The sequence below is a fragment of the Salmo trutta genome, chromosome 22, assembly GCF_901001165.1.
Source record: "Salmo trutta chromosome 22, fSalTru1.1, whole genome shotgun sequence".
NCBI lineage: Eukaryota > Metazoa > Chordata > Actinopteri > Salmoniformes > Salmonidae > Salmo > Salmo trutta.
Window position 1 is genome coordinate 34,819,779 of NC_042978.1, and position 13,051 is coordinate 34,832,829.

The following is a 13,051-nucleotide window of genomic DNA, read 5'->3' on the forward strand; positions in this document are numbered from 1 at the left end:
AAAATAATAGTTTCTGTCTGGGTTTGATCTAATATAGCTTGAGTTCTATCTAAAATAAAAGCAGGGTTGTCTCTGGGGGGATATACAATGAACGTGTATTTGCAATATGAGAAAACATCCTTCTCGGTCCCTGTGCTGGGATATAAGGGAAAGGGTGTATTCTTTTTTATCAAGATGACTAGACCTCTGCTGTTACTACAGTAGGTGGCAGCATATGACTCTCCAACCCAGCTCCACATTAAATATTACATTTTACATTTTTGAAGTGTAGCTCTTGCAGGAAAATCACATCTGCTGATAATCTCATGTAATGTTTTTGTAGCCATCATGAAGTCTGTGCTCATTCCATGTAATACACTGGATTTTGTTGGCCTTTAGTTGTATAGAATCAAAGTTAATCTTGTCAGTTCCGTCTGTCATTGAAGAACCAGATAAACATTTTAGCAGACGTCATATGAGAGCGGTGAACATCCCATGGATATGGAAGTGTCATAGTATGAATACATAATTATTGTATCCTTTACATATATAAAACATGTAAACATATAGGCTTAGCAAACATTTAACAGAAAACACACAATAAACATAAAGCAAGTACTTCGTTGTACTTTGAGGCTCTATGCCTTTTTAGGGCTTTTAAGCTCTAACTCCTCCCCTAACGTACCAAAAATCTGTGGATTATGTCATGTAAATAATTGGAGAAAGACTACCACTTAAATACTGTGGTCAGTTTGTAATGCCTTGTGAATTAAATGAAAGTACAGTTGCTGGTGGGGCTCTACTTGGGGAGAGTGGATCCACCAAGAGGCTGAAGTGAGATGAGTGGAGGAATCACACATACTTCAGGCAAGTATTTGATGACTTCCCAGCTTCCCTGTCCCAATCCTTTGGATAGAGTCCATCTCCACTTTACCAATAACCAGCATTGGATCTTAACTATAATGTCGAACAAGGAGTAATAATGACTTGATGTCGTCTCCTAGTTTGGCCAGAACTCGTATTCATTTTACAGCAGTTTTGCAAGTCACAAAAAATAAATAAAATGACATTGTAGTATACATCAATACTTTCTTCCATCTTTCCCAGAACAAGCCATTCTCTCTCCACCTCCCCTCCATATATTCCTCCCCCCTTTACCCCCTCCCCACCCAAGCCAACCTTGTCCCACGCTCCCATCCTTTCCCATCCTTTCCCACCCTCGTCCATCCAAGCCAAGCTTGTCACAACCTATCATCCTTCACCCTCCCCCACACTTCCATTCACATGCAGAGGCACACACACACACATACAGTACACCCACACACACCTACACCTACACCTACACGCCCACATACACACATCCATAGAACGGTTAACGACATACACACTATGTTTCCCCTTTGTATTGTCTTTTCAGTGTCCATGTAGCCCATTGGTATCAGCTACTTTTATCATTACTTCCTAGAGAAGAAAAGTTACTTGGGGAAAGTAGAGTATAGATTGTATATTGGGGAGGGAGAAATAATATTATCTCAATTTATGATAAGCTGGTCTTAGACATCACTGTATGTAGCCGAGAGTGCTTATTCCTTTTCCCCGTTTTGTCCTATCCTCAGGGCAGGGGGCTCTCCTCCTTCAACTGGAAAGTTTTTGTTGTAGCTTGTTTAGAGCTTCCTCTGTGCTTGTGAATGCCATCCTTTCCGTTTCTTTCCATATCCACAGCACAGCTGGGAAGCAGCCGTGGAGCTGAGATTTCATTCCTTTCCTCCCAGTGACTGATCGGAATGTATTCCTTGCAGGTTTGTTTCTCGGCTAGTGGAGGTTCCACAGAGGAGGAAGGGGAGGACAATCCTCCTCAGTGGTTTTCATAAAAATGTAAATAGTGAAAGATAAAAAAAAAGTTAGCCTTTTTAGATAAAACCACACTAAATACTGTATTTCACTTCACCAAATAACTGACTAAAACACACTGTTTTTTTGCAATAAAGGTATACAGTAGCCTCAACAGCACCCTCTGGGGTAGCACCATGGTGTAGCCGGATGACAGCTAGTTTCCGTCCTCTTCTGGGTACATTGACTTCAATAGAAAACCTAGGAGGCTCATGGTTCTCAACCCATTCCATAGACTTACACTGTAGTTATGACAACTTCCAGAGGACGTCCTCCAACCTATCAACCTACCTGCTCTTTCCATGACATAGACTGACCAGGTGAATCCAGTTGAAAGCTATGATCCCTTATTGATGTCACTTGTTAAATCCACTTCAATTAGTGCAGATGAAGGGGAGGAGACAGGTTAAAGAAGGATTTAATAAGCCTTGAGACAATTGAGACATGGGTTGTGTATGTGTATGTGTGCCTTTGAACGGGCTTTGGCAGTAGTTCCCAGGCGCACCGGTTTATGTCAAGAATCCTAATGTTTGGTATAATCTGTGTATGTAGCTGCTATGAAAGTGAACTGTGTGTGCGGGTGATCAGGGGTCGTCTATTCATTCCACCGATTCTGTTGAAAAACCTTTCTTAAACGGAAATAAGCGGAATGAAACTAGGATAATGAAACTAGGACAAACCTGAATTTATCCAATAGAATCTCTTGTTTGCAACTGTTTGGACTAATGATTACACCCTAGATCAGCTAGATGCAGGCAAGAGCGTGCAAGGCGGTATTGAATGTGTCACTGTCTGTCACCTTGATTACTCACATTTTTCTCTCGACCTGTGTACCTACGCATTGAACTTTTATTTGTAGGCTAGGTTGTAGCAACCTCATGATGGGTATAGTGAAAATTAGAGTATCATGTAGTAGCCTAAACCTATCAATGTTGTATTGAACTGGGTGAATGGAATATGAATAACAGTCATCCAACATGCTGTAATAGAAATAAGGCTATGCTCATAAAAAAAAATCATCCTCCCTAATCTTAAACGGCACCACTCTTCTCAACCTAGCAGACAGGTCCTGTATGAAATAAATGGACTGGCCTTGGATTTTGATCTCCTTTCCCCCCTGTGCCTTCATAATGTTGACTTTGATCTGATAGTTCCACAGCTTGAAGATTACCATGCGAGGGTATTTAGCGTTCTTCTGTTTCATGCCGATTCTATGGCATCGTTCCAGATCCTCTGATGATATACCCACGTCAACCTCTTCTGATATCAGTTTGACAATGTAGCTGGAAATATCTCCTTTTCCTCATCTTCCAGTAAGGACAATATTCTCATGTTGTTTTGTCTCATTCTGTATTCTTGCTGGTCCAATTCATCTTCTAAAGTTTGCAACTTTGTTTCCAAAATGCTCATTTTGTTGCCTTGTTCGTTCATGCACACGCCTCGTTTGTGCATGTCTGACACGATAGCGAATGTACTTCTTTAACAACAGATTGTACCAGTTAGTTTTGGTGAGGTGAGCATTGAGATCATTTTAGCTTTGTTTTCCTGGATATCCTTCAGCTGGTCATTATTCTTGTTTGGGTTACCAAGTTGCTCCTTGTCTTTTCCTCTGGGGGAAGCCATGGCTTGTTGGATTTGTGTCGCCGCGCCGCTTTACCAACTGTTGTACATAACTGACCACTCACTCTCTCCCATTTGCTTGGGGAAATGTTTATTTATTGATTTTAGAGGCTTAATTTCATCTTTGTTGTCTGGTTTCTACATATAACCAGTTTTGTCGGTACAAACGGAGCTACTCACAGCCCATGGGTCCTATTGGTACACACATGTGCCACTCTTCTCTTAGATGTGCAATTCAATATTATATGGGAGAGACATATTTCCTCTCATGGGCAATACAATATTCTTCTATTCTATTCCAAACTGATCTAATTTTGTTTGTTTGTACGTTGTGGTTGTAGGTCGGACAAGAAGCCTTCCCCATGCTGTGAAGGCCGTAGCAGTGAGTCAGCCCCACAAAGCAGAAAGCAGAATGGCAAAGTCCATCAGACCCGCTTGCCGCTTGCCGCTTGCCGACACCTGGAGAAGGTGGAGACCATGAGGAGCTTCTGGGAGCTCAAACATGTGGAGCAGGAGGGAGAACAACAGGTTGGGCCAGCACCCCAAATACTCACATATTTGTTCCCCTCCATCCTCTTATCTCTTATCTGTACCCTCATTCATACCTTAACCCTCGACAAGTAGGATCATCACCCCCATTCTCATCTTTAACTGAACAGGTAGGGCTATCACCACCGATCCTCACCTACACCACCTCCAACAGTGGAGTCTGCACCCAAAATCTTCACCTATACCTTTACCCCTCATTCTCTTACCCCTTAAATGTATCATCTTTTCCCCCCAACCCTCATTCATAACATAACATAACCATAACCCCCTTAACTTAACCCCTCATCATCTCACCTTTCAGGCTACCCCGAATTCTCACCATATACTCTCTTCATCCTCTCACCTGTACCTCTCTTCCTCTCACATTTAGGGTAGCCCCTGCCCTCAGCTATTGCCCCTCATCCTCAAACAAGTGGAGAAGAAAGGAGACTATCAACAGGTAGGACCATTACCCCTATCTTTACGACATCATTGTCAAGTGTGAACCTAATTAAGAATTTAATTGTACTGTGTACCTTGTGTATCCTGTGCATACAGGGCTCTAAAGTGCGACCATTTGCAATGAAATATTTTGCTGTGCAACCAGGAGTTTTATTTTGGGAGCACTGTGTCTCCCAGATAATCATTTTTGTAATGATGAGGCTTCACTGTACCGTTGTTTCCAAGTGCCCTAGAGAAACAAGGGAGAACATATTCGTTAGCATTATGGCTGCACAATTACTACAGTGAAAACGGCTTACTTCTAGCCCAACCAGGTCAAAAGATCTGACCGGGACCACATTTTATATTCATAAACCATGCCTTGGGCATTCTAAAACTACTCGCGCATCAACCTTTCTTTACATGTTGTTCAGGCACATTGCCTCATTGGCTAGCTAGCTAACAACGTGGTATCTTTACCAGTATATTAAAACATTTGGGGGCGCAGAAATAAAAGGGAAAGGGATAGCTTCTACTTCAGGAGATCAATGACTATGACTCTGATAAAATAAAGGTTCAATCAAAAAAAATATCATAGCAATGAATGACATATCTACATGTAGTCATCACAAATCTGACGTTTTTAAAGAGACAGTGTACAATGTTCAATGTAATGCATCTCAATCAGAAAATAGTGCATTTAAACAATGTAGAAACCTAATATTCCACAAATGACTTTGTAATTTCAATGACAGGTATTTACAGTGTTACATATTAGTTTATAGGGCATACCATGTGCTTCAAAAGTACCTAGAATTTATATTGGCCCAATATAGGCTGTATTATTTCATGTAGTGCCCCTAACTTTTTTAAATTCGGAGCACCAGTGCTATCAATTATTTTTTTTTAATTTAGAGCCCTGTGTGCATATGACAAATATACTTGACTTGACTCACTAAGCTAAGCCTGTGTTCACTCTCCTATTCAGAGCCTTGTGTTTTTATCCTGTGGTTATAGCCTGTGGGTATAGCCTGTGGTTATAGCCTGTAGGTATAGCCAGTGGTTATAGCCTGTGGGTATAGCCTGTGGGTATAGCCTGTGGGTATAGCCTGTGGGTATAACCTGTGGGTATAACCTGTGGGTATAACCTGTGGTTATAGCCTGTGGTTATAGCCTGTGGGTATAGCCTGTGGGTATAGCCTGTGGGTGTAGCCTGTGGTTATAGCCTGTGGGTAAAGCCTGTGGGTGTAGCCTGTGGGTGTAGCCTTTGGTTATAGCATGTGGGTATAGCCTGTGGTTATAGCCTGTGGTTATAGCCTGTGGTTATAGCCTGTGGGTATAGCCTGTGGGTATAGCCTGTGGGTATAGCCTGTGGTTATAGCCTATGGGTATAGCCTGTGGTTATAGTAAAGAGGAGGCTAAGGCTCTGTGATTCTGCATTCAGAGACTATCTCACACGCTACAGTGGACGTGATTGTGCTGAGATGCCAGCACTGAAACCAGCATCTGAATAAGAACCGCCACAAGGTGGTGTCTAGGGACTGAGTAAGATGTGTTGTGTTGGTATATTTCACAATAGTTAAACAGAAAGCCACAGAAATGTGCTGCTATTGAACATGCCATGAGTGTATTTCTGCTATACTGTATCTGTGTGGATTTTTTCTTTTCATTTCCATGAGTGTGTGGACTTGTAGAGGTCAGATATCCAATACGAAGGGGTCTTGTCACAGCGGTGTATTGCTGTCAGTGCCTACAACTAAAGTAGAAAAACAATCATATTATGATAATTTCAAGTACAACCTCCTTCAAAAATGGCTGCTATGATTGATTGTATTTTGTGAACCAGGGTGGATTGGGAGTGTGTTTGTGCATCACAACAGAAGTCTTCTTCAGGCTGAACATCAAATGAAATCTGGTCTGCTTTCCCTTTCTATATGTACCACTGTTGCCCAAACTACAGCCAATGAGAGCCCAAGGAAATGTTCCAATCAGACTCTGGCTGCATGTGTAACTCAAGATCCCTGGCTATTTGAATCTGACTGCATCTACACTATCTCTCTCAGCATGTTCCAGGGCATCAAGGCACTGCACAGATTCACAAATCTTATTCACATATAGGTATTTACAAAGCACAATGATTTGTAGATCAGTGATTCTAAACAGCACCTTGCTCGTTCTCTGTCTTGTTTATCTAAGAGAGGCATGTCTTACGACACAACAGACACTGTCTAGTAGCTGTGTTTACAAGGCAGCTTCTCTTCTGTTCCTTACTGAGGTCAGGTTCCTTTCAAATGTATATCTGATGGGTCCTGCTCTCTAACTCCTGCTTTCGTCCCAAATGGCACCATGTTCCCTATTTATTGCATTCATTTTGACCAGAGCCCATAGGGAATAGTGTTCTATATCAGTAATATGGTGCTATTTGGGACGTACCCCTGCTCTCTCTGCTCTCCCACCTGCTGCTGCCTGTTAAAGGTCCAGGAGACCACTGCTAGGATATAGTTCACAGAGTGCATAGGTGGCGTTTGGACTGCCAAATAGAAGTAATTTGAAATTAAAGATATTACTTTTACTTTTGATACTTAAGTATATTTTTGCAATTGCATTTACTTTTGATACTTACAGTGCATTCGGAAAGTATTCAGACCCCTTGACTTTTTCCACATTTTGTTTCGTTACAGCCTTATTCTAAAATGTATTAAATATTTTTTTACTCATCAATCTACACACAATACTCCATAATGACAAAGCAAAAATAGGTTTTTAGAAATTTTTGCAATTTTATTTACATAAGTATTTAGACCCTTTGCTATGAGACTCGAAATTGAGCTCAGGTGCATCTTGCTTTCATTGATCATCCTTGAGATGTTTATACATGTCACGTCCTGGCCAGTATAAGGGTTAATTGTCATTTTAGTTTGGTCAGGACGTGGCAGAGGGTATTTGTTTTATGTGGTTCAGGGTGGTGTGTTAGTTAGGAGGGCGTTTGATTTATTATTTCTGGGTTTTGAGTTATGGTCTATGTTGATGTATTTCTATGTGTAGTCTGGTTGATCTGTTTCTATGTTGAGTTAATTGGGGTGGACTTCCAATTGAAGGCAGCTGTTTGGTGTTGCCTTTGATTGGACGTCCTATATTAGTTGGGTGTGTTTGTCTGTGTATTGGTGGGAGATTGTTCTGTGTTTAGCCTTGCGCCTTACCAGACTGTTTGTTGATCGGTCGTTCTCTTTTTGTTATTTTGGTGTGCATTTTGGAGTTAATAAACGTCAAGATGAGCTTACACATACCTGCTGCGTTTTGGTCCTCCTTAACCAACGACAACCGTGACAATACAACTTTATTGGAGTCCATCTGAGGTAAATGTAATTGATTGGACATGATTTGGAAAGGTACACATCTTTCTATATAAGGTCCCACAGTTGACAGTGCATGTCAGAGCAAAAACCAAGTCGTAAGGTTGAAGGAATTGTCCATAGACAAGGATTTTGTCGAGGTACAGATGTGGGAAAGGGTACCGAGAAATGTCTGCAGCATTGAAGGTCCCCAAGAACACAGTGGCCTCCCATCTTTCTTAAATGGAAGAAGTTTGGAACTATCAAGACTCTTCCTAGAGCTGGCCGCCCAAAGGAGAAAGGTCTTGGTCAGGGAGGTGACCAAGAACCCGATGGTCACTCTGACAGAACTCCAGTTCCTCTGTGGAGATGGGAGAACCTTCCAGAAGGACAACCATCTCTGCAGCACTCCACCAATCAGGCTTTTATGGTAGAGTGGCCAGACGGAAGCCACTCCTCAGTAAAAGGCACATGACAGCCCACTTGGAGTTTGCCAAAAGGCACCTAAAGACTCTCAGACCATGAGAAACAAGATTCTCTAGTCTTATGAAACCCATAATAATTTTTTTGCAAAAAATTTAAAAAACTTGTTTTTGCATTGTCATTATGTGATATTGTGTTTGGATTGATGAGGGAAAAAAACAATTTGATCGATTTTAGAATAAGGCTGTAACGTAACAAAATTTAGAAAAAGCCAAGGGGTCTAAATACTTTCCGAATGCACTATAAGTATTTTTAAAACCAAATACTTTCATACTTTTACTCAGGTAGTATTTTACTGGGTGACTTTCATTTCACTTGAGTCATTTTCTATTAAGTTATTTTTACTTTTACTCAAGTATGACAATTGGGTACTTTTTCCACCACTGATTTTATCCATTCATGTGTGCATACATTTTCCTAAGGGTGGCCTAGCAGGAATCAACCCACTATCCTTGGCGTTGAGAGCCACATGTTACTTGCACACAAACACATTATGCACCTGCAGACACAAAATAGACATACAGATTAATGTGTGTGTGTACGTGTGAGTGAGGGATTGAGTGTGTGAGTGAGTGTGTAAGTGAGTGTGTGACTGAGAGTGGGAGAGTGAGAGAGAGTGAGAGAGAGTGAGAGAGAGTGAGAGAGAGTGAGAGAGAGAGAGAGAGAGAGAGGGCAATAAAGCGGAGGAGCAAGCGGCTCCACAGCAACAGATATACTTAACACCGAAGTTAAAGGATACCAGGCATGGCTGCATCCGAAATGGCACCCTATTCCCTACATAGTACACTACGTTTGTCCAGGGTCCATGACGTGGTGCACTTCACACTTTGGGACGCCACATGGTCTCTGGGGTTCTGCTGACACACTAGCCAGACAACGCTAGCCTACCAACACCCTGAACCTAACACCACCTGTCCAACGCACACACACACGGACATGCACACACACATACTCTCTCTCTCTCTCTCACACACACACACACACACACACACACACACACACACACACACACACACACACACACACACACACACACACACATGTCCCCCTCTCGTCGTCTCTGAGACAGCATGTTCTCTCCTCTTTGGCTGGGGGGTGGTGGAGGGGTCGGGGGTCGAGGGAACAGGGCCGAGGAGCGGGTGGGGGGGTGTTGGACAGCTCGACTGGGCAGAGATGTACCTGTTGTCCCCATCTGAGTGACTGAGAGGAGTGGGAAGAGTGTCTGAGTGACCGAGGGAAATGGGAGGAGTGTCTGAGTGACTGAGAGGAGTGAGAGGAGTGTCTGAGGGACTGAGAGGAGTGAGAGGAGTGACTGAGAGGAGTGAGAGGAGTGACTGAGAGGAGTGAGAGGAGTGTCTGAGGGACTGAGAGGAGTGAGAGGAGTGACTGAGAGGAGTGGGAGGAGTGTCTGAGTGACTGAGAGGAGTGGGAGGAGTGTCTGAGTGACTGAGAGGAGTGACAGAGGAGTGGGAGGAGTGTCTGAGTGACTGAGAGGAGTGGGAGGAGTGTCTGAGTGACTGAGAGGAGTGAGAGGAGTGACTGAGAGGAGTGGGAGGAGTGTCTGAGTGACTGAGAGGAGTGGGAGGAGTGTCTGAGTGACTGAGAGGAGTGAGAGGAGTGACTGAGAGGAGTGGGAGGAGTGTCTGAGTGACTGAGAGGAGTGGGAGGAGTGTCTGAGAGGAGTGGGAGGAGTGTCTGAGCGACTGAGCGATCAGATCAGATTGGTCAGAGAGAGACAGAAAGAGAGGCCTTGTTGTTCCGTAAACACCTGGTGCCCACTGTCATGCCCATGTCAACAACCCCAATCTGCCGCCGATCACCCCCGAGACCCATCGCTGCTGTCGACAAGAGAGAGGCAGATGGAAATAATCCAGCTCTGAGCTCAGACGTGGAAGAGGAGCAGAAGGAAGAGTAGGGACTCTGAGATCTAGAACCATCAGTAGTTACCATGGAGAACTTTCTGAAGGATAAGGATATTTGGATAGTAGGGAGTGTGTGTCTGGTGGCCTCGTTCCTATGGAGACGCATCTGGAATTTATTCACATACAAGAGGAAGAGGGAGAAGGACAGGGACACACCCTCTCCAGACATGCAGGTACAGATAGACCTGTTCCCTGTCTTTATTGGTTCATTCATACTACTGAGCTGAGCCAGAATGTACTGTGCTAGCTGGTTTATGCATCCACCATAGTTGCTTAAACACCATGCTGGAAAAGACCACGTGAAAAGAGTCAGTACTGTACGGTTCGGGCCAGCACGATAGTTTAAAAAGGGTATGATTGCAGGGTTTAGTGCCCGCTCAGATAGTGCAGGTGTGCAGGTGTGGCTGGTTGAATCTTCTTGCAGAGGTGAGGTTCTGTTCACCTGTTGACCTATCAGAGTAGGAAGTTTTCGTTAGTAGAGCAAATTCTACACAGAGGATGTTTTGTTGTTTTTCATCATCCTGTCATAATGGAAACATGGTATAGGATAGAGAGACAGAAAGTGAGAGTAATGGTAGGCCTGTAGGCTGAAGTAAAGTCTTGAAAGATGCTGGCACATTATCACCCTAACAGACATGTTAATCTATAGTGACTTTGAAATTCTTGTTCAAATTGCTTGCACTGTAAAGAAAGTGATAGTTTGTTGTGTTTGTCTTTCCATGATAAAGACTTAGAACCGGTGTCCTGGACACAGAATTAGCCTATAGATAATATAAGCCTGTAGATTCTCCATTGAGAATGCTTTTAAGTCCAGGACTAGGCTTAAACTGGCCCTTAGTCAGTGGTGGAAAAAGTATCCAATTGTCATACTTGAGTAAAAGTAAAGATACCTTAATAGAAAATGACTCAAGTAAAAGTGAAAGTCACCCAGTAAAATACTATTTGAGTAAAAGTCTAAAAGTATTTGTTTTTAAATATACTTAAGTATCAACAGGAAATGTAATTGATAAATTATACTTAAGTATCAAAAGTTAAAGTAAAAGTATAAATCATTTTTAATTCCTTATTTTAAGCAAACAAGCTGTTTTTTTATTTACGGATGGCTAGGAGCACGCTCCGACACTCAGACATCACTTACAAATGAAGCATGTGTTTAGTGTGTCCGCCAGATCAGAGGCAGGAGGGATGACCAGGGATGTTCTCTTGATAAGTGTGTGAATTAGAAAATTTTCCTGTCCTGCTAAGCATTCAAAATGTAATGAGTACTTTTGGGTGTCAGGGAAAATGTATTAAGTAAAAAGTTCATCATTTTCTTTTGGAATATAGTGAAGTAAAAGTAAAAGTTGTCAAAAATATAAATAGTAAAGTAAAGTACAAATACCCCCAAAAAACGACTTTAGTATTACTTTCAAGTATTTTTGCTTAATAAGTACATTACACCACTGCCCTTAGTTTACATTGAGTGTGAGATCTGGCTTGCAGGATCACTTTCTATGATCCTAGGCCTTAATGGCTAGAGAAAACAACTAGACCCCAACTGTCAGGCGAGACAACGTGCTGGGTAGAGGGCCATAATATTTGATTGATCATGTCACAGGCCTTGGAAAGAAGACCCGGCTATCTCTCATATGAGCTATGTCCATGTGATCTGAGTGCGGCAGCGGTTGCATTTAGTTACAGAGAGGTTTCTCTTACTGAGATCTGGAAAGAAAGGGTCTACTTTAATGATGCAATAACACGTTTTGGTTGAATGATTGTGTTCTGCTACTGATCTGGTGAGTCTCATAACTATGACAGAAATATTGGGTCCAATTCAGAGGTAGTAAGTGGGAACAACTTGAGTAAATCATTGATGGACGTCAAATGGAGTTGTCAGAATACCGTCACTGGAGTTGCTGCACACTGTTTAAATGCTCCCAGTTTTAAGCCTGACACATTGATACTGTATATTCATACACCTTTTGTATACACTGAAATAATCAAATCAATCAATCAAAATCAAGCAGACATGAAGTGCCATTGGAATGCAATACTGTCACATCAGCAAAAGCTGCAGAATAATGTCTGTCTCATCAGTCTCTCTGTTCTGGGGCAGAAAGAGGGCTCAATTTGAACTGATGCCAAAATGTGGGACCCCCCATGGAACAACTAACGTCATCTTTCTCACTCGCACATCTTTCTCACACACACTCTCACATGGTTGTCACATGTGGTGGCGACATCTTTGTCTTTCCTTTTACTCTCTCTATAGTCATAAAAATAACTGTCCCACTGTATGACTTCACCTCACTGTGCCCTTCATGTACATTACATAGTTCATATGCAGTATGATGGTCATGTTTTAGACTCAATATAATCTGTAATTCATAAAGTAGATGTAATTCACTCCTCGTGAAGAGTTACAGCTGCCTGATCATACTACTCAGTTAAAACCCTGTAACTGTCAGCCTCTAATATGATGACATGTTCCCTTACTGTATCCGATGCTCGATTGTCACAAGCACAGAAGGACATGATTGAGAAGATCAGATGAGCTTTGACATAGATTAAGATGGTTATATTGCCACAAAACTGTGGTAGCCTATTTGGTGGTATTTCATATTTGCTTTTGGTACAGCATGGTAACCCACTGGGCACAGACGTCAGTTCAACATCTAGTTTGGATTTACAACTAGTTTTCAACTAACATGAATTCAACATGAAATCAACAAAAAATGTCATTGCATTTAGGTTAAAAGTTTGATGAAAAAAGTACAAAATGCCCTTACGTTGATTACTTTTTGCAAATCCAATCAGTTTTCCATGTTGATTCAACATCATTGCATAGATCCAACCAGTTTGACAGAAGTGTAGTGC

The 13,051-nt window shown here is 42.2% G+C and overlaps 1 protein-coding gene across 2 annotated transcripts in view; it reads left to right on the forward strand.

Moving 5' to 3' along the window:
* The window catches only part of LOC115158633 (myosin light chain kinase family member 4), an 82,352-nt gene that overhangs the window by 29,952 nt on the left and 39,349 nt on the right, over positions 1-13,051 (forward strand). The window contains exons 2-3 of one of the 2 annotated variants that reach the window (XM_029707816.1): positions 3,831-4,017; positions 4,409-4,477. In XM_029707816.1, the coding sequence (XP_029563676.1) occupies positions 3,831-4,017; positions 4,409-4,477 (256 nt within the window). Of the gene's footprint in view, positions 1-3,830; positions 4,018-4,408; positions 4,478-9,970; positions 10,369-13,051 lie in introns of those variants that run through there. The other variant, XM_029707817.1, reaches the window with a different exon arrangement.